Source organism: Neovison vison, chromosome 2, assembly GCF_020171115.1.
Source record: "Neovison vison isolate M4711 chromosome 2, ASM_NN_V1, whole genome shotgun sequence".
Taxonomy (NCBI): Eukaryota; Metazoa; Chordata; class Mammalia; order Carnivora; family Mustelidae; genus Neogale; species Neogale vison.
The window spans coordinates 198,341,603-198,363,790 of NC_058092.1; the positions used below are offsets into that span (position 1 = coordinate 198,341,603).

Here is a 22,188-nt window from a genome sequence, read left to right on the forward strand (position 1 = left end):
CAGGCTCCCTGCTCAGCAGGGAATATGCCCCTCCCCTCATTCGTTCTCTCAATCTCTCTCTTAAATAAATAAAATTAAAACAAAACAACCCCCCCAAAACACCCATAGATCACAGCAACATGTTAAATGTATACAGAGCATATTATATTTATATTGTAGAAAATATGACATGGATATAAATGCCTAAGAATATGAAGGTATTAATTACCTTTTAACCAAGTGTAAAAATGAAAGAGGACATTGATGTTAAGCAGGTGACCTTTACATGGCACCACACTCAATGAGTTAATTATTTACTTGTTTTTCCATTCCTTTAAAAAGCAACAGGGGTCATTAATCTCACTGGTATGGGGGACACACAGAAACCCTATAATTTCAAGTCCTTTGTGAGTGTCCATGTGGACAAGTATCATTTTGATACTTACAGTATAGTTCTTGGGATTGATCTTAACACCAGCCTTGGCACCCCCAAATGGCACATCTGAAAGAGAAGGCTGCAAGTTGCTATTCCATACAAAGGACAAAAAAAGTCAAGAGGCACAAAGCACTATGCGTATTACAATAATTCAAATATGACACTTCAAGCTTGAACTTTAGAAAATTCAAGATCTAACCCCACACTGATCTCTTAAAATGTATTTGAACTAAAATTCTAGTGGAACAGAAATGATAAGGCTGGGCAAGTTATGATGCCTTTTTATTCACTGTGCTTTACTACTTCGAAAAGAAAAAATTTATTCCTTCTACCATGATTTGGTCTTATTTACTGAGCATGGAAAGGGATTTTTAAAAAAGATCTACATTTAAAGAAAATTCAATTTGTTTCTATAAAAAGTTTTCCATTAAAAAAAAAAGAGACTACATCTTAATTAAGACTAACTGAAAAATGATGTAAGCATTAAATGGTGCAACTTAAATAACCCCCTAAAAGTAACCCGGTGTGTAGACGCGTTTCAGCAAAGCGTTATCCGGCAGCAGCAAAGGGGATCACTTACCGACCACCGCACACTTGTAGGTCATCAGCGAGGCCAGAGCTTTCACCTCATCCACACTCACATCCATGCTGTAACGAATCCCTGTGGGGCAAGAAAGAAGGGGATGGATTCAGAACGTCCTTCCGCTGGTGAAAAGAAGTGCCAGAAGCTGAAAAATGTCCACACTTCCTGCATTTCATTCCCTGGTTACTTCCAAGAACACTTAGAGTAGCTTGTGATACAAAGTCAAGGAAAACCTGCTAATGAGACACCTAGCAAGGGCTACAGATGAGTATGGAACTGGATTTTTAAGTATTCTGATAGTTAAGGGAATAAGACTGGCGAGGGTATACAGTGTTTGCATTCTGGTAGGAGTGGTAAGAGCATCAAGCAGTGCTCCCGGAGATGAACAGATGAGCCATAGTCCTGTCCTTGAGGGGCTTACAGCGCAGTGTGACTTCACAAGACAAAAACTACCTTCAAATCAATGTTTCCAATACTCTTAAGAAGGCAACTAATTCAGCAAAGTCATTTATTCTTTTACTATTTGGCGTAGGTGATTTGGTGGCAAGGAGTTAAAAAATGTTTTCTTTCTGAGAGCAGATAAATATAAGCAAATGGATGGTCAACAGATCCAACAGATTCAACTTAGATCAGGTTGTCTAGTTCTGGCTTCAGACAAGTGTAGGAGATCCTTACCTCTTCCTCTTTTCACTCACCGCTAGCTTGTCATCCAAGAGGTAAGAAGCTGACAGACCTTTCTCAGTAATTCCCTCTGCTCTTTCTGCAAGGATGGGAGGAGGCCAAGCGACAGGGAACTGTGTCTTAATGTCCCTGTGCTTGGGAGTGATTAGGTGTTTGGTAGAAGGGACACGGAGACTGAGTATGCCCACTACTTTGGTTTTGGGGATCCTGGTCACTCACGCTCCTGAGTTGTGTAGCATGAAGCCACCTTTCATCCTCTGTTGATCACTGTTTCTCAACCCCAAGGAAGAAGGCCAGAGTGAGGTTGATGTTTGCGTGCAACTTGGGGCTCGTGAGCACTGTGTTTTTGAGCGACGAAGGATCTGAATGAAGCTGGGTACAACTTCCACTGAGAGTTATAGTAATGGGGGACCTCAGGGATATCTCTTAAAGAAGAATTTTGGGAATAAAAGCTTTTTAGATAGAAATATACAATATTTCATAAACTAGCAGGTTGAGAAAACTCCTAATCACTTTTAAAAGCTGGCTTCTTATGTAGTTCAGAAAATATCCATCTAAACACAAATGATACAGCTTAAGAGAATTTTATCTTTTGTATATGCTATCATAAAGGGCAAATTCTAAACCCGAACATATTTCTCTGGCTTATTAGAAAAATAAAATGATTACATTTAGAAAAGTGAGCTGTAAGAAGAGATCTTACATATAATGGGTTCTCAGATTATCTGGGAACAAATTTATGTTAGTGAAATTTTAGATGAGATATAACAATTTTTAAAAGAAGATCTACTGGTGGGGGCACCTGGGTGGCTCAGTCACTTAAGTGGCTGCCTTTGGCTTGGGTCGTGATCCCAGGGTCCTGGGATGGAGCCCCACTTCTGGCTCCTTGCTCAGGAGGCAGCCTGCTTCTCCCTCTGCCTACCGCTCCCCCTGCTTGTGCTTGCTCCCTCCCCCTTTGTGTCAAATAAAAAAATAAAATCTTTGGAAGGAAGGAAGGAATTGTAAACAAAGAAAAAGAAAAGGATCTACCCGCTATCTGTTGCTATAGAGCTTGCTTTCTTATTTTCTTCAGGCCTCTATTAAAACTGGCTTCACTCCAAGAGGCCCTTCCTGACCACCTTATTTAAAAAGCACCTTCCTCATCTCCACTCTCTATTCCCCTCTACCTTATTTAATGTTTTACCACTGACTTTACATTATATATATTGTTTACAGTCTTGGGTTCCCCACCTGGAAAGCTAGCAGCACCATGAGGACAGACTTTTCTTGTTCACTGCTTTAATTCTTAGTACCTAACACAGAAAATGGCAAGCATGTATTAGGTGCTCAAATACGTGTAAATAAATATCTGAGTATTTCTTGACTAAGGTGTTAAGACAGAAAGGCCATGGTCACTAAAAATTCTGACATGCCCGTAAGTTCTAAATAATTCACTGGCAGTGTCTGCGTGTATTACCAAAGGGCTAGAAACTAGAAAGAGGCAGAAGTACCAGGTCCTAAAGTGTACTCCAGACAAAAAAAAAAAACAAAAACAAAAAAACCTGTAAGTAATATTAAGATCAAACATTTCTTTCTTTAAAACAAAAAAATTCTGCTCAAACACCACAATGTGTTTTTAAAACCAATAAAACTGTTACTATGTATCATGCACATGACTCAGTGGAAACCTTGCTAGGCCAGGGACCTGGGCCAGGGGCTGGGCACTTCCTAACCAAGCTGAGTCCCCCGAAGCAGCAAATGCGGTGGCCTGCGCCTGCTTACCTGGGGAACAGGGACATAGCGCTCACGGTTCGAATCAAGCCTGCACAGGACAGTACCTGCGTGTGGCCATAGCTTCAATCTTGGCCATTATCACCGCTACTGGAAGTATTACCATGTGGTGGCAGATCCAGAAATTTAGGTTTTAAAAAGTCTAAATTGACAGGAGCTTAAACAACTTAATAAAACTTGATTTCATTACTTCTCAAGATAAATTCATGAAGGTAGAAAAAACAGTCTGCTATGAAGAGTTAGTATTTATATTACACACAAGGCACTTTTTTCACTGTTCTTTTAGAGCCCAGGGAAGTGGTTGCTCAGTTATTTAATTTCCCTTGCTTTCTTTAAAAGAAAATCACTGGGGAGCCTGGGTGGCTCAGTGGGTTAAGCCTCTGCCTTCAGCTCAGGTCATGATCCTAGGGTCCTGGGATGGAGCCAGCATCGGGCTCTCTGCTCTGCAGGGAGCCTGCTTCCTCCCCTCTCTCTCTCTCTGCCTGCCTCTCTGCCTACTTGTGATCTCTGTCTGTCAAATAAATAAATAAAATCTTTAAAAAAAAAGAAAAGAAAAGAAAAAACACCTTAGTTTCAGGTATATCACACCAGAATGACTAGAAAAGTCTATACATTCTACTGTGCTCAGAGTGTAGTTACCACTTTCCTTGCTTTCTTAAGGGAGGGGAAAAGTTATTGTCCCTTATCCAGTGTTTTTAACTAATACATTTGGTGGGAAACTGAAAACAGCTTGAAAAGTAACATTCACAAATCTGAGAGCAATCCTATTATTCTAGACACTGATGTTAATTAGAAACTGGACTCCGGCTTGTACGAAATACTGTAAACAAAATGTCTATTTTACTGCAGAAGTCCTGGAATGATATGAGTCAGAAACTGTACATGTATAACAAAAAACATGTTTCTGCTTGGACAGAACCCAGGAATTCTTGTTTGTAAAGTAAAATTTTCTTTCCGAGCCACACCCAGTCAGAGCTCAGCTACACGCCAGGGAAGAGCAGCAGTTAGATAGACTACCTTTCACACCAGCCTATTCTGGCAGGCTATGAACCCCTGAAGGAGTCCAGTGAACTGAGGCAGGAGCAGAAGAATCAGGGGGATAAGCCCTGGAGCAGATGAAGGTGGGGGCGAAGGTGGACCCTGGAACCAACACACATGGCACTGCTGGGCTAAAGAAAAAACAGGTTTTCCTTTCAGCTTTCTAATTCATCAGTTGATACACAAATGTTTTGACTTCTGGAAGCTGGCAGACACATTAACACAGGGTTACTTAAACTGTTAGTCTGGAAAAAACTCTCCAGTAGAGCCATAAAAAAATACTCTGTACTGTACCAATACTTGACACAAAAACAGGCATCAGAACAGAGAGTTCATCCACATCTAAGGGAAAGCTACACTTGCTTTTCTTCTCATGGGACTGGAAACCAAAGGTAATTACTAAAAATATACTGTCACCTAAAAATTCTTACCCACATCCTATTGGATATTAAGAATATGAGGGCAAAAAAGAAGTCGCTCTTTACTGTATACAAAGCCAGTCAGTTATGAGATACCAAGGCAAGTGGGGTGAGTGAGGGACCAAGCAATGTGACAGACATATACTTGATGTGACACTGACTACCCCAAGTTAGGACAGTCACCACATGTTATGCTTTGAAGTTCTGAAAGGGGGAAAACAGAGCATTTCTGAATGCCTCCAGTGTGTCAAGAATACAGAATTCAAATACAAAGTTGTTCAGTAAAGCCAAATAACAGGTAATACACACACATACACACACATGAAAACCAGGAAAGCTTAAAATGTTTTAAACCAAAATGAAACAAGGATCTTAGGTGCAGTCTGATATTTTCTCTTTTTCTAAAACCACACTTTTCCGTCTTTCCTGTGGGATGGGTAGCATGGCAAGAGAAGGCTAAAGGTGAGTCGGGACAGGCGGGGACTGGATGGAGGCACAAGGATAGAAACTAGAAGGACCCCAAGTTTTATTCCAGGAACTGAGAAAAGCAAATCCAGACTTTTTTCTTTCCTGAAGTCCTCAGGGTAGCCTGTGCTGCCATCAGCACTACTAGGGTTCAGGAGGAGGCCAACTGGGTCTCTGAACACAGCACTGGCAGGCGTCACACTGGAGATGAACACGTGCAGTGAAAAGCAGGAGTCCATGGCTGGCCAAACTAGAACAAGAACTGGGTGATTACACATGTGTCATTAGAAACAGGGTCTAAAAATCAAGGACCACATTCTGACTGGCCCACAGAGTAACTTGAACTTCTAGTTCACCAGAGGAAACTGAAGAAATAGCACCCATGACAAGGTTTATCATCTATCAAACCTGGTGAAGTTGGAGGAAGGGTTGGTGACACAGCTTTGAAGAGTAATTAACTCTACCATACAATTATTTTAGGCTAACGGGCATCCAGATGTTTCAAAAGAACATTAATAACAGGCATACATCTGCATGCTACACAACAGAGAGCGTTTCTCTGCCTTTTGACTTAATGACCAAAGAGTCTCATCCTCAAGAGTCTCATGATTGGTATACAGCACATTTTTCTAGAAAAAAACAAACGCAAAAATTAGCTGAGGCTGCTCTAGTGATGAAGAAACCACACCGGCTCCTTACTTTGAGAAAAGATTCAGTGAAAACCACAACTGAGTAGCTTTAATTTTTTTCCTTTCGCTAGCTGACTCAAAATCAAAAACAGACAAAAAAGCTCCTAGCAACTGAGCCAACATTGGTTTTTTTTTTTTTTTTTATGATGAATCATTAACTGAATAGATTCACGACAACTCAAATGGTTTTAAAAATTACTTGAACTAAGATCTTTTAATAGGGCTTGATTTATTAAAAGTTCAGTTTCCAACTGTATTCGATCTCTTTTCAGAGAGGTTCTGAAGAGTTCTACCACAAGCACAGAACTCACAGGAAAGCAAAAGAGCTGAGAATTCATAAAATGCATGCACTAACCCTCTTTCCATTTACTCCTGAGAACACTTTTCTCACTTAATACTAATATAATCTCTAACGTGCAAGAGAATGGCATACCTTAATTACAAATGAAGAGAGGAGGGCAAGCAGCAGTGAGGAACCACCACAGAAAATATGGGAAGTCTCAGATAAAAATTCATTCGGCACTGCAGAGAGCGTTTTGTTTGGGAGCAAAGGAAAGTTATACCTTTAACTGCTTTGACAGTGTCCCTGTCTGTGTAAGAAGGCAGAATCTTCTATCAAAATCTTGAAGTGTTTTGAAGAGACAAACTTTGTAAGTTCTGGGAAACATATGTTTAGCTAATGCTGGAGAAATGAAAAACATTTCACTTCTTCTTTTCACTAATATTTAGAGTTTCAACACGTATGTATGTGTTCATCCAAACTTAAACACAGAAAAAACTGAAATCTCCCCTATCACTACATAAACCCTGTCTTTTCCTTATGGGTGACCATTCTTAGCACTGTGAGAGAGTGAGTGAGTTTGCATACATATCCTCTGAAATCATTTCCCTGCATTTAAATACGTACTGTTTATTGAATGTGCAGCTTTGTCTTATAGTAAGTATTGAACTTACTGCCCAATAGATGGAGGAAAGATTATGGATTAAGACGGGGGAATCTTGATCACTCGTTTCACAGATTGCTTATTTTGCTAATAGCAGTAAACTTAGTCCCTGCTTCCCACCAAACAGGTCTTGGAAACGATGCCAGGGTAAAAGTGGTGAATATAAAATCAGATGACATTTAGGAAAACATAAAGGTAACTTGTTATAAAAAGATTCAAAAGGTAAAGAACTGACATAACAGATACCCAGTTTCATATAAATAATGAATAAGTCTAGGTGACATTTGAGATGGATCGTAAGAGCAGGAAGATAATTAGAGGAAGACAGAAGACAGGGACTAGACAAGCGCCACAGGCAGTGACTGTACTTTGCCGAAGTAAGATCAAGAAAATACATATGCCTGTATTTGCAATTGTCCTAAGGATCATTTTATACCCGATCTCCTTTAATTTAAAAATCCAGCCCTTTTTCCTAATTGTACTTTCCGGGTAGCTGATACCACCCCTTTCCCTAACGGTGCCTCAGGCTAGAAATAGAGGCTTTACCTCATTCTCAGTTCCTCTGCTGCCTAGCCTTCTGGGCCCTCCCAGAGTTATTATCCACCCAACAAGCATAAAGGGAAAGCGGTTTCTTCTGCTTGTACACTTCTGACACCAGATGTGTGGGTTTTCCACACCAACAGCCAGTTCTCTAAATCTCTGTGGGCACCAACTGATTGTTGTACACAATTTAACTCAATTCTGACACTGGCTACATGGAGTTAGCACAGACTCCACAGATTAAGGGCTTAGTCCCACAAGACTGGCCTTCATCTTCATCACAAGGATTGCATGCTCAGGGTACCCAGGCTTTTGTGCAACTTGGTAACAAACTGGGGCTCCCATGACTCCCTCCTCAGGTTTGATAATTTCCTATAATGGCTCACAGAACTCAAGAGAACACTTCACATATGTTCACTGCTTTATTATAAGGGTCCTCAGTATAGCAGCTTCCGTCCCTGTGTCACAGGTATGCCATCCTCCTGGCACATGGATGAATACCAGAAAGCTTTCAGAATCTAGTCCTTTGGGATTTTTATGAAGGCTTCCTCACGTAGGCGTGATGGCTATTAACTCAATGTCCAACTACTCTTACCTCCATGGAGAAGGATAAGGGATGGGGCTGAGAGTTCTAAGCTACTCATCATGGCTTCATCCTTCTGGTGGCCAGCTGCCATCCTGAAGCTATCCAGGAACCCACCAAGAGTTGCCTCATTAAAACAAAAGATGCTCCTATCATCCAGGAAATTCCAAGGGATTTAGGAGCTCTGTGTCAGGAACTGGAGTCAAGACCAAATATTAGGACAAAAGAGGCTCTCAGCATCTCTATCACTCAGGAAATTACAAGGATTTTAGGAGCTGTGTGTCAGGAACTAGGAGCAGAGACCAAAAAAATATTCATCATGCCATGAACCCTGGCTTTCCCCTATTTACACACACACAGGGTGTCCCTATGACCCCATCACATGGTCCTGCCTCTTACCTGGGCTTAATCAGTCACCCCCTCTATTTCTCTTTATCTAAAATCATCTTTCCCCCATCCAAATCCTAGCCAGCCCTCCCTGCTTACAGATCAAGAGGGTCATTTCCTGGTATTTTCTTTTAACTCCTACTGTAGCAATGCACTGTTGAGTGTTCCCAATTGTGTCATTTACTGACTAGTTCTGGGAAAGGAAAATGTAGAAACAGAATACTGAGCTAAAAACAAAAGGAGAATGCCACAGATACCTTAAGAGATTTGGGATTCTGTTCTATTCTGAGGAAATCAATGAAAAGACACTGAGAGAAAAAAAAATCAGCTTTGTTTTGTTAAAGCTTTCTTATGGATAGTTCCCCAGTGAAGAGGAAGAGCACTGTACCTGACAGAGCAGGGATTAAAATGCCTGTAATGAACAGGTGAACTATCAGAAATCCCCAGGAGTTAAGGAATGCTCCTTAATTAAGCATAACGTTTAAAGCTCTTGCCTGCAGGGAAAACTAAGACATAATGGAAAAATTGATTTATCTGGAATATCATCTATAGCACATAATGAACACAGTCCTTATTCAGTAAACCCCCAATACGGGGACTTCCACCCCTGACTACTATTCCCTTGCAGTTTCTCTCATGGTAAAAGGGATTAAAAACAACAAGGAGTCCATGTACATCCTAAGGCTCAAATGTACAAAATGCCTTTTTTTTTTTTTAAAGGCCCATGTCCATGTATTTATGATGATGATATATGGCAAAAGGAGTCACACTACTGCAACCTTTGTAATTTTCATTTGAGTCATCTTTCACATTTTTCTCTAGCCAAGAATAATCCAGAGAAATAGCAATTCATGACAAACTGTAACTTCTGAGTTTTTAAGGAAGAGGCACTCAGAAGAAAGCCTTGTTAAAATGATTCCTTCGAAAACCCTTCAAGATCCATGTTCTAACACTCTGGTAGGGAAAGGAGCTCTCCTGACTGTCACATTAAACTGTTCAACACTACAGCTCTTCAAACCTTTCAGCGGAAAACTCTCATTAGGAAGTTCTTTCACGGCCGACTGGAATAAATGGGCCCGTAAAGATTTCAGATATGAGCGAGTTTTATACGCACAGCTGTTGGAATATGCAAGCATTTTCTAGGAAGGGAGGCCTTCTAATAGCTTTTAACACATTTCAAACGATCCAAAGTGTCCGGGAGTCCTGGTACTGAGGGCGTGACATGGTTCTCAGTCACTGCTTAGGATATAACTTGTCATTTTTTTCCATGTGAATAGATCCCAAATAATCATCAAGGAGGTGGGTGCTGGAGCCAGAGGATGGGAGCCCGAACCCCAACTCTGCTACTTAAACTGGGTGGGGGTGTAACCTTACTGGAGGAATCTTTTCAGCCCTAGTATCCCTTTTTCCAAGTCGGGGCAACAGTGTGTTCATGAGGTTGTTGTGAAGAATAAAAGCGATGATGCATGAAAAGCTCTTAGCAAAATGCCTGGTGTCCACAGAGAGCTCAACAAATGTGAGCTGTTAGGTCACCCCTTGCTTTGCCAGTTTACCTGTGTGGAGACAGATCTCTCAGGTGCTGCTGCCTTTGGGAAAGGAAATTAAGGTCTAGAGCAGCCTTCTCCCAGGACACCACTCTGCCCTTGGTGAAACCAAGGCAGAGTGTCCTGCCTTTAGCCATAGGATTTCATACACCAATGCTTCAGTCTTTTTGATAGTGAGTAATCTACATAAATTTCTGCCTCTGGAAAGGGGAAAAGATTGCCTCACTGTGATAGCTAGGTCAGTTTTAGGTGAGAACTGTGGACGGAAAATTGTTCAGTTATTTCATGGGAAAGAGCTGGAGAGAGTTGGTTCATTTTTCATTTTATAACCGTTATCACTATTTATCTGAATGATATACAGCTATTTTAATAGGAGTTTCTTGGGTACAGCCATCATGGGTTATTTATGAATCAATGTTCTTCACTGCAGTGATGGAAGAGGTCTTGTGTTTTTTTTGTTTTTGTATTATGAAAATCTAATATTATGCAAAATAAATGGGAAAAAAAGTCCCACAACATCCTGGAAATCCTATGTCAGGCTACTGCCTAGGAATTCTTCAACAACCCAAAGCTAATTATTTTGGTCTTTATTGGTTCTTGGCAGAACTCTCAGCACCTTTAAACATCACTGGACAAAAACAATTTTCTTAATCTAAATTATTATCAACAGCTGTATGCCACCTAATTTCTTCCCTCTACAAACCAGAAAACTCATGTTTGATTTTTACTTCTTCTATTTAAAATATAAACACTGCCACTTTTATTGAAGTTTAATAAACTGGTACTTGTCCTCTGATTTTTGATGCCCCAATTCCTGCAATGTGTTCTCTGCGTAATGAGTGGGCAGCGTCTGTGTTCCTGCATACCGCCTTTCTACTGCCAGGGCCAGCCACCTACATGGATTTGCCCGAAGTGAGGGGAAGACTGAACTGCCTTCTGATGCATCCCATCTGATGCATTTGTCTCCACCATATTCCTAGCTCTTCATTCTCTAGTATATTGGGAGGGGGGGTCAAGGGCATTTGGCTTCCATGAAATTCAAAAGCCTCAATCATGGCAACCCAGTTCTGGATTTAATTAAAAAGGATTAAAAACAACAGCAGGAGCCACAGCAACAAAACCCTCAGGGATGAGGGCTAGGGCAAGAACACATTACAAATCACCTGTCTTTTAACGGAATTTTCAGACTGAGTTAAATCCTAAGTTTATCTACAAAGGCTACATTTTCTCTTGTGGGAACAGATGCAGACACACGCTCACACTTCAAGAATACTGAGTGTGAGCATTTATTCAAAGTTACCCATGTTCTGCCGGCTGTCAATCTGGCACAGCAGAAGTAAGTCAGAAACATTTTTTTTTTCTAGTGAAGGCAGAGCATGCGTCATTTTAAAACAGTATCAGTACCTTCTACACTATTCCTACAAAGCACCACCATTCACTATGCAGTGGTAACCCAGAGGACTGGCTGAATGATACTATTGGACTCCGAACCTCAGCGGCCTCCAATACCCTCCACCCAGCATCCTGTCCCCCAGGGACTAGAACAAACACTATCTACCTCCCACTGCTTCTTTTTGCATTTTGGCTCTTAAAGAACAAGTCCATGGGTTATTATAGTTTATACATTTTGGGGGGGGGGGAGATACTGATATTTACAGTTTAACAAAAGATTTAGGGGTCAGTGTACCAGACTATTCCATTTGTAGTCCATCAACTTTATTTATTTATTTATTTATTTAGTTATTTTTAAAAAGATTTTATTTATTTGACAGACAGAGATCACAAGTAGGCAGAGAGGCAGGCAGAGGGGAGGAAGCAGGCTCCCCCCCAAGCAGAGAGGCCAGAGGTGGGGCTCCAATCCCAAGACCCTGGGATCATGACCTGAGCCAAAGGCACAGGCTTTAACCCACTGAGCCACCCAGGCACCCCCATAAACTTTATTTAAAATGATGATAATTTTAGAAAGTTCTATGATAGAAGGAAGAAGGAGGAACAGGGAACTTTGGCTTACTAGTTCTAATATGAAAGTAAGAAGGTGGGGAAAAACCACCTAGGAGATAAAGTTAAATTGCTCCTATGTCAATTAATATCAATCTGTACTTCTCCTCCAAAACGGACTTTCATTTATTTTTTCAAAATTTTAAAAGACTTGAGGAAGCACGCAAGAGCAGGGGGAGGGGCAGAGGGAGAGAGAGAATTCAAAACAGATTCCCCTGAGTGCAAAGCCCCATGCTAGGGATCCCAAGACTTCCATGACTGAAAACAAGAGTCAGCTGCTTAACTGACTGAGCCACCCAGGTGCGCCCCCAAAACTGATTTTTAAACGATAAACATCTTTCTGAAAAGGTACTGCACTTGTCTCAGAACTGGTTGCAGAACCATGGGCCAACAGAATCTAGAATCTATTCTGAGAAAGTTAACAGAAACAATCACTGATAATGTTTTCAAACATGTAAGAAACTATGAAAAAGTCTTCTCAAAGCAGAAATTCCCACAATATTCATCTTTGTTGAAAATATTAAGTCTGCTCTTGAAATTTCCCTCTAGAGTTTACAGCATACTCTACTGCAAATGCTTAATAGATGTAAAATCTGATGACTTCAGGTAAATATGCTTTGCGGGGAAAGGAGCAAAAAACCCAAAATGTATTATTAAATATTTACTTGGAATAAAGTACACATCAGCCACCCCCAGGTCTTCAAACCACCTGTTCCCCTTACACAGATTATCGTTAGGTTGTTAGTTTGCTTCAACCTTGAAAATTGTATTTCAGAAAACTCAGGTAGAAGGTCACTCCTGAGGGAAGATTAGATGCAGAACACTGAGGGTTATGAAAAAGATGAACAGCCAACAAGGCTATGTGTGTGTGAGTGTGTGTGTGCACGCACGCGCAAGAACACTGGCAGAGAAGGCAGCTGAGGTGGTGAGAGAAAAGTGTTTAAAAGAGAAAGATTTACTTAAGCAACAGGGATTATCCAAAGCATCCTTGGAAATTTCAATCACCTAATAACTTTTGTAAGACCAGAGTGCAACCATGTAGGTCAACAACCTTTCTGTAAGTTAAAAAAAAGCTTTAAATGTTTAATTGGAAACAAAATCTACTCAAAATCGGGTGCTCATCGAATACACATTCTCTGCAGTCAGACTGAAGTAATAAATGGGACGAAAGATCCTGGAGTGTTACAAAAAGCAAAGCATGCACGTCCACATTACCCAAATTTTGCTGATCAACTATTTAGCACACCCATGCATTAAGTAAAGCACACAAAAATATTTTTAAGGCCTTTCATAGCTAAATAATCCTGCCCAATCAATCCTATTATCTCCTTGAAGTCTTTGAAATTCCCTAAGATAATACATTCACCACTTTATAAAGGCCAATTTTCATGTTACATTATCTTGCAATGCCTGCTTAACTAATTATTAGTTTCAATTCGGTTTCTCTCTGTTTGTAAGCTGGGAGTTAATAGCACTTTCAGTACATGCCTTCCGGTAAATGGGGTAAATTGGAGAGAATTGTTTCTTACCCTTCGGTACAAGCAAATGCTACAGTAACAGAGCCTTAATATGGCTGATGTGGTTTGGCTAGGTTCAGTATTTTCGCATTAAAACTGCTGTGGCAGCAAGAGGAGGAGGACTGACAAACCATGGTAAATTTTAGTTGCTTTAGTGAGTTTGTAGAGTTGTGACAGGAGAGGACTCAGCATATAAAGAATAGAGGAATATAAAGAATAGAGGAATATAAAGAACTTCAAGGAAACGAAATCAGACCCTGCAGAAAAATATATACAATGGTTTACTTGCTTATCTTTTAAGCGACTGGAATATACTGCCAAGAGGACAGTAATATCAACTAGACGGCCATTTTAAAGAAACATAGCAACTTAGAATTTGCTAACTTCTCTTCCTCCAACATCCTTGTTTGCTTTTCTTGGGAGCCTAAACTTGTATTCTTGGTTTAGAGAATAAGGGAGTGGTAGGAAGAAGGAAGGTGATGTAGGAAACTAACTTTTATATAATTTGGAGGTGCAAAGGGAAATTAAAGGTCAAAGTGGTTCGGGGCGCCTGGGTGGCGCAGTTGGTTAAACGACTGCCTCCGGCTCAGGGCGTGATCCTGGAGTCCCGGGATCGAGTCCCACATCAGGCTCCCAGCTCCATGGGGAGTCTGCTTCGCTCTCTGACCTTCTCCTCGCTCATTCTCTCTCTCACTGTCTCTCTCTCTCAAATAAATAAAATAAAATCTTTAAAAAAAAAAAAAAAAAAAAAGGTCAAAGTGGTTCAAATATTAGTTTGAGAAGAGCAACGAGAGCTAGAGGGTATTAAGCTCTAAAGGTCTGTCCTAAAAGAAGGTGGCGTCAATGCAAATTTAACAGGTAAATCATTAAACAGGTTCAGGCAACCTTTGTTCCCAGTTTGGAAATGCCAGCAGAGCTCCAATTTTTCCAAAAGAGAGATTTCTAAAAACTATCCTTAGACGTCAGCTCTTATACTGAATACTGTACCAGGCTCATGTAGAGAAGCGGTCCAGCCCAACACCCTCCCTGTGCTTATTTGCCAAGCAACCTCCACCAAGACTTCAACTCCCTGGGTCCTTAACATCTTTTTTTTTTTTTAAATAGAAAAAAAGTGGTTATGCCCTTTTTCTAGGTTATGCTTAAGCACTTTTAGAAGATGTACTGTGCCATGTACTGGAGAAAAAATTTTTTTAAGTTTATATCTGCTCGAAGGAAGCCAAATCTCAAAAATGTAAGTACAGAAAATAAAAATTAAGTACAGGATAACTTGGGACTACCAAATTGTAACCGACTCAACTCCTTTCTTCAGTACTTTATCTTTTCCCCAAGCTCAAATCTGGTGCTAGCCAGGACCAGTACACACCCCCAGGGCTATTTCATTCCATTGGCTGGCGGGCCGTCCTGCATTCTACACCCTTTAGATTTACTGTCAGGGCGCCCGGTGTTTGTTTGTGGGAGATGTACGTCGCTTTTGCATTACTTTTTTTTTCTTTTCTTTCTTTCTTTTTCTTTGGTGTGCAAAACATAAGTGTCAGGTCAGAAAAATGACGTGATTTAAAAGACCAATGTGTAATTAGTAAAATCCTTTGGTTAGCAAAACTTTCTAGATTTCAAACGTAAAAGGCCAATTCACTTTGTATGTTTCGGTATCATCTGCCATTGATGTAAAAATGAGTGGAGAAAAAAAAACCCGGAAATAATTATTTCATAGTTCGTGATCGGGTGAGTCATAGACGCTCACAAAAACTTGCAAAGGCACAGTCAGATGGGCCAGGCATTCCCATTTCTAGAAGTGCATTTCGTCAGGACCCACCCTAGGTGTCACCTACACTAGGACCGAAGGAAGAGCCGTGCAGCATCTATTCTGCATGCAACATCCACAGGCAGGGGCCGGGGATGATGGGTCACGGGGCAGAAGATGGGACCAATACGTGGCGGTTTCGGGAGGAAAAATCACGGTCCGCGCGAGCCTGACACATCCGCGGCTGGGGCCGGGGCGAGGGTGGGTGGGGGCCAATGCCCATCCCGGCTGGGCAGGACGGCGGGGGAGGGCGCGAGGGGCTCGGCCGGCGCTCACCTCCCTTGCAGGGCGTGCGGTGCTGGCTGTGCTGGGCCCGGTAGCCTTCGATGACCTCCCAGGAGCCGTCGTCGCGCCGGATGGGGAAGGACAGGCTCAGCACATGGTTGCAGGGCTTGATGATCCGCAGGATGCCGCGCACCCGGTTCCGCTTCTGCTCCTCGCTCTCCCGGGTCTTGAGGTCCTCCACCAGCTTGTCCTCCACGATGCTGGCGCCGCGGTCGAAAAAGCCCTCCACCATCTTGAAGAAGTTAGGGTCGTCCTCGCGGTCGGCCGCCGCCTCGCTGTAGTGTCGCCGGGTGGGCGGCGCGAGCCCCGGCTGCGGGGCGGCAACGGCAGCGGCGGCGGCGGGCTGCCCGCGGGCCCGGCCCAGCAGCGCGGCCGAGTCGGCCGCCGCGGAGACCAAGGCGGCCGGCCCCGCGCGGCATAGCAGCAGCGCTTCGCCCAGGCAGCGGTACATGGCGGCGGGGCGGAGGCCGCAGAGCGGAGGCACTCGCAGAGGCCGGGAACGGAGGGAGGGAGGAAGGGCCCGGCGCCCGCTGCTCTTTTAAGCTGCAGCTTCCTGCCCCCTGGGCTGTCCCCTCCCCTCCGGCGCCCGCCGCCTAACGGGGAGGACGGACTTGGGGGCCGCGGGCGCAAGTCGCTTGTGAATGGCAGGGCTTCGCCGGGGCGGGGGGGGTGAGGGGGGGCGGCGCGCGCCGCCCAGGGAGCCGGGCCTCCGCCTCTGCCGCGGCCTCGCCCGGCCTCCCAGGCGGCGGCGCGTGCCTGCAGGGGCGCTCGGGGGCGCGCAGACGCGGCAGGGCTCAGTGCGCATGCTCGCGCCGGCCGGGGAGGGAGGGGCGAGGCCTCCTAGGACTGGCCGGATCTACAGGGAGGCGGTGTCTCAGGTCTGTGCGCGCCCCCGACCTTGATCTGGGGAGGGGGCCATTGTGGGGAGGGGGCCAGTGTGGGGAGGGGGCCAGCTCGGGAAGGGGCTTGCGGGGGGAGGAGCTTGTTTCCCCCTTGGGGGCGCTGAGAGGCGGATCCCCGGGCCCCGCGGCAGTGAAGGTGATGTGGTTTGGCGGCGGGCCGGGCCGCGTGAGTCACTGGTGTCCCTCGTTTCCGTCCGCACGCCCTCGGGCGGGGTGGCGGCCCAGCACCCCGCTGGCGCGTCCTCTGGCGTCCCTGCGGGGCGCGGGCCGAACGAGGGGCCCGGAGACCGTGAAGCGGCGGTTGAAGGCGCGGCTGTGGGCTTGGCTCTGCCTTCGGGGAATGAAGCACGGAAATGTCATCGAGGGTGGCTTGCAGGAACTGGAAAGGAGAAAGCGTGGGAGCTGGGGAATCCCTTGTCCCCTGGCCTTAATAAAGAAATGAAGTTTTAAATTTTACCCCATGCAACCACTCATCAATGTCAAGATCATAGTTACCGTGAGTCATTGCAGTTTTCTAAGATTTACTGACTGTGCTTCCCCTCTTTAGAAATACGGTCTAAAAAAGATACTCTAGAAATGCAATAATCAGACTCCAGCACATTCTCCGTAATATAGTTATTAAGTGGCCCAGAGTAGGATTTGTGAACGTCTAAGCTTCATGAGGGTTAATTTTATACTTGCACGTACTTGAGGAATGCTAAAGTCATACGCTCCTACGGGTAGGTTAGGCACCTGTTTCATTCTAATGACTCAGTCCTTAAGAAAAGGTACCGAAGGCCTCATTCTCAGCTTTACTAGGACCGGTGTACCTTGGTGGTTTTAAAATGGCACCTTTTTGACTTGCAAAACTACTTTACTTCCTGACATTCACTTTATTCATCTCTTAGAACATGGAAGAGAATGTTCTTAATTCTTACAATATACTGCAAAGTATGAAGTGGCAACGTAAATTAGTTAAATTACATTCATCTATCTCAGTGTACTCTCAAAGCAAAGAAGATGCAGATTATATTTTATCTTATTCGCTAGATAAATGTATCATTATTTATATTTGTGTGTTGTTTTTCACTGAAAAATATTCTCTAAACTGAATCCTGAATTTGTCTTGTTGGTAAAAAAAATTAAGGTACTAAATTTCCTTTTCACTTGATGGTATTATCATTTTACATTGCAAAAACAACAACAACAACAACAACAACAACAAAAAACCCCCCAAAACAAAAAAAAAAACCATGAAAATGGAACCCCAGATACTAAAATTTTAGAATAAAGTGGATTAGCATCCAGAAACATCTGGACATTTTTTCCCTTGAGATTAAATTCTTTGGTGTGTTTTGAGGAAAGTGGTTTCAAAGCTTAGTTTTATTGCCCCGATTATCTCTTTTGTGATAACCATAGCCTTTAGAAAAATCAATGTTTAACTTTGCTTCTTCCCAAGTTTTATTCATCTAAATTCAAAAGTTGGAAAGCCGGGATGCCTGGGTGGCTCAGTTGGTTGGGCAGCTGCCTTCGGCTCAGGTCATGATCCTAGCGTCCTGGGATGGAGTCCCGCATCGGGCTCCTTGCTTGGCAGGGAGCCTGCTTCTCCCTCTGCCTCTGCCTGCCTTTCTGTCTGACTGTGCTTGCTCTCTCTCTGATAAATAAATTAAAAAAAAAAAATCTTTAAAAAAAAAAAAAGTTGGAAAGCCTATGGAAATAGTGAGGAGGTCAGTCCCCTATCTATAAATGATTTAAAAAGGGCTCCATAAAAACCCCAAAAGTAGATGCTTTTATTTTTTAAATCCTCATTATGTTTTAAAATTACATATAAGTTGTAAAAAAAAAAAATTCAGATGGTACAGGTAATTTTTTTTTAAGTTTTTATTTATTCATTTGACAGAGAAAAAACAAGAGCAGGGGGAGGGGCAGAGGGAAAAGCCTACTCCCCGCTGAGCTGGGAGCCCGATGTGGGGCAAGATCCCAGGATCCTGAGATGATGACCTGAGCCAAAGGCAGCTGATTAACCAACTGAGCCACCCAGGCACCCCTAAATGTTACAGATAAGTTTAAGGAGTGAAATTTTCCAAACACTACTCTTCTTCCCCCCATTTAATAAGTAGATGGAGTATTTGTTTTTAAACTAAAGTAGGTATTATAATTCCTGGTTTGATGGAAGAGGGAACTAAAGCTCACAGAGACCAAGTACATTGTTGATGGTTGCCCAGCTGGTAAACAGCAGGCTGAGATTGAAATCTGTGTATTCGACCCCAAAGTTATTCTATTGCTGCTATCCCAAGAAATATGTTAAGTATTGTTACATTTAGTTTAAATTTTTGTGATGTAAGGTATAGTGAGTTTCAGCTTCACAGTGATGATTTAGTTTATTTTAATTGCCAGTACAGTTAGCATAGAGTGTTATATTACTTTCAGGTATACCGTATAGTGACTCAACAATTCTATATGTAACATTGATGATTGCTTTATAAAAGATAGTTATTTTGAAAATTAAAGTTTAAATTTATGAGTAATTTCCATTTCAAAAGGAAGCCAGAATTTAACTGAAGGGAATTTTGGTCATTTGATGATATTCAACAAAGATAAATCAGTCTTCTGGCTTTGACATTTATGAGTTTTCTTTAGCTGTTTTAAAATTCCAGGTCATTTCTCTTTGATCCATTGCATGCTTTTATGTTTTCAAGTGCTTTTAAAAATATCACAGAAGAAGAATTTTAGGATTTAGAAAGACATAGCATAAAAATAAAAGAACCTCATAGTCCTTAAAAAAAATGATTTGGAAAAGTAATACATACTTCCTACCTTGTGTGTTTATATTTGTCTTTGCTGGACATTTTGTTTAGGTGGAATGATACAATAGGTGTTTTTGTGATTGGCTTCTTTCACTTAGGATAATGTTGTAAGGATTCATTTATGCTATAGCATGGATCAGTATTTCATTTCTTTTCATGGCGAAATAGTATTCGTTGTATGGCTGTCTCATTTTTTAATCCATTTATCATGGACATTTGGGTTATTTTCACTTTTTGGCTGTTGTGAATAATGCTATTATGAACATTCTTGTACAAGTTTTTGTGTGGAAACGTGTTTTCAGTCCTCTTGGGTATATACCTAGGAATGGAATTGCTGTTTAACCTTTTGGGGAAAAAAAAAAAAAAGTTTTTTAATCTTGAGAAACTGCCAAACTGTTTTCCACAGAGCTGCACCATTTAAATTCTTTTTAGCAGCATATGAGGGATACAATTTCTCTGCATCCTCGGCAACACATGTTGTTTTATGGGGTGCAATGGTAGCTCATTTTGGTTTTGATTTGCATTTCCTTGGTGGCTAATGATGCTGAATATCTTTTCATGTGCTCATTGGCCATTTGTCTATCTTTTCTAGGAGAAATGTCTATTCATTTCCTTTTCCTGTTTTTTTAAGAAAGATTTTCTTTCTTTCTTTGTTTGAGAGCAAGCAAGTGAGAGGAGGAGCAGAGGGAGAGGAACAAGCAGATTCCACGATGAGCCGGATATAGGACTTGATCTCATGAGACCGCCATCAGTCCCCACTCCCCCACCAGACCTGAGATCATGACCTGAGCTGAAATCAAGAGTTGGATGCTTAACTGACTGAGCCACCCAGGTGCCCCTCCTTTTCCCATTTCTAAGTTGGATTATTTCTCCTCTTCATTGTTGGGTTGTTACAGTTCTTTATATATTCTAGTCACAAATCCTTTATCAGATACATGATTTAGAAGTGTTTTCTGCTATTCTGTTGTTGTTTGTTCACTTCTTTGATGGTGTCTTTTGAAGCACAAAAATTCCAAAATTTGGTGTCCAGTTTATTAATGTTTTCTTTTGTTGCTTTTGCTTTTGGTACCATGTCTAAGAAACCATTGTCTAACTGGAGGTCATGAAGATTTACACCTATGTTTTCTTCTAAGATTGTTAGCTTTTACATCTAGGTCTTTTTATATTTAGTTCTTTTATGTTTTAGGTTTCAAAATGGATTTTGAGTTGATTTTTGTATATGGAATGAGGAAGGAATCTACTTTCATTCTTCTGCCTGTGAATATCCATTTGTTCAAAAGTCTGTTTCTTTCCCCATTTAATTGTCTTCATACCCTTTCAAAAATTAATTGACCTAAATGTGAGGATTTGTTTTTGGACTCTTGAGTTCTTCTCTACTTGCTCACATATCTCTCTTTATGCTAGTACCACACTATTTTGATTACTGTAGCTTTGTAGTAGATTTTGAAATTGGGAAGTGTGAGTCCTCAAACTTTGTTCTTTTTTCAAGATTGTTTGGTTTTCAGAGTCCCTTGACTATTCAAATGAATTTTACAGTCAAGTGGTTAATTGCTGCACAGATTCTGGCTGTAATTTTTATTGGGATTGGATTGAATCAGTTTGGGGAGCACCATTTTAATGATATCACATCTCCGACTCATGAACATGAGATGTTTTTTTCAGTTGTTTAGGTCTTTAAAAATTGCTCTCAGCCCTGTTGTCTTTTCAGAGTAGAAGTTCTATACTTGGGCACCTCGGTGGCTCAGTGGGTTGGGCCTCTGCCTTTGGCTTGGGTTGTGATCTTAGGGTCCTGGGATTGAGCCCTGCATCAGGCTCTCTGCTCAGCAGGGAGCCTGCTTCCCCCCATCTCTCTCTGCCTGCCTCTCTGCCTCTCTGCCTCTCTGTCAAATAAATAAATAAAATCTTTGAAAAAAAAAAAAGTTCTGTATTTCTTTGATTAGGTTTATTACTGGGGGGTTACTTGATTGGCTCAGTCCATTAAGAATCTGACTTTCGGTTTTAGCTGAGGTTGTGATCACAGGCCATGATTTCAGGGTGGTGAGATGGAGACTGTGTTGGGCTCTGCACTCAGCAGGGAGTCTGCTTGAGATTCTCCCTCTCTCCCTCTGCCCTTCCTTGCCCTACTCATGTGTGCAGTCTATCTCTCTCTCTCTCTCTCAAATAAATAAACAGATCTTTAAAAGAAGTTTATTACTGAGCCTTTAATTCTTTTTGATGCTATTATAATTGGAATTCTTTCCTTAACTTCCTTTTTAAGTTTTTCTTTTCACCTTACAGAAATAGAATTGATTATTATATATTGACATCTTGTGTTTTAACCTTATGGAACTCATTTATTAGTTTTCATAATTATTTTGGTGGGTTTCTTAGGATTTTCTGTACACAAGATCATCTTCAAAGGGAGAGAGTTTTACTTCTTCCTTTCCAATAGATTTATTTTATTTTACTGGCTAATTGCTCATTTTTTTTGTTATTATGCCATATTTCACTGTATGCATGTGCTATAATTATTTTTGCTAGTCCTTCATTGGACACATAAATTGCTTCTAATACCTTGAAGTTACAGCAGTGCTACAGTGAATAATCTATTATATAGAACATCAGTTTTCAGTCTTTCATCTCAGGATGCCTTCTCAAGTATGAGTAGTGAATTTGAACTTAGGAAGAATTTAACAGTGGTCAGAATTTTGTTTTCCTTTAAAGTTGTTTAGTTCTCATTTGACTTAATTTATTACTCTCTGTAGACAAGTCAGATATTTAACTTCTTAAACAAGGGCTTCTAAATGAGGAACTAAGAATCTTGATATTTCTTTTATTAGGTCACCATTTTTCTCATTTGAA

At 41.7% G+C, this 22,188-nt stretch overlaps 2 protein-coding genes across 3 annotated transcripts in view; one reads left to right on the top strand and one right to left on the bottom strand.

Annotated features, from left to right (window-relative positions):
- GLUD1 (glutamate dehydrogenase 1) overlaps positions 1-16,192 on the bottom strand; it is a 37,269-nt gene extending 21,077 nt beyond the window's left edge. Inside the window, exons 1-3 of the mRNA XM_044239987.1 lie at positions 15,651-16,192; positions 996-1,076; positions 426-481 (exon numbers count right to left, since the gene is read on the bottom strand). Of these exons, the coding sequence (XP_044095922.1) occupies positions 426-481; positions 996-1,076; positions 15,651-16,110 (597 nt within the window). The 5' untranslated portion in view covers positions 16,111-16,192. The remainder of the gene's footprint in view (positions 1-425; positions 482-995; positions 1,077-15,650) is intronic.
- Positions 16,193-16,465: 273 nt separating this feature from the next.
- The window catches only part of SHLD2 (shieldin complex subunit 2), an 88,014-nt gene continuing 82,291 nt past the window's right edge, over positions 16,466-22,188 (top strand). For both annotated transcript variants that reach the window (XM_044239990.1, XM_044239988.1), the window contains exon 1: positions 16,466-16,537. The gene's annotated coding sequence lies outside the window, so the exon portion shown is untranslated. The remainder of the gene's footprint in view (positions 16,538-22,188) is intronic.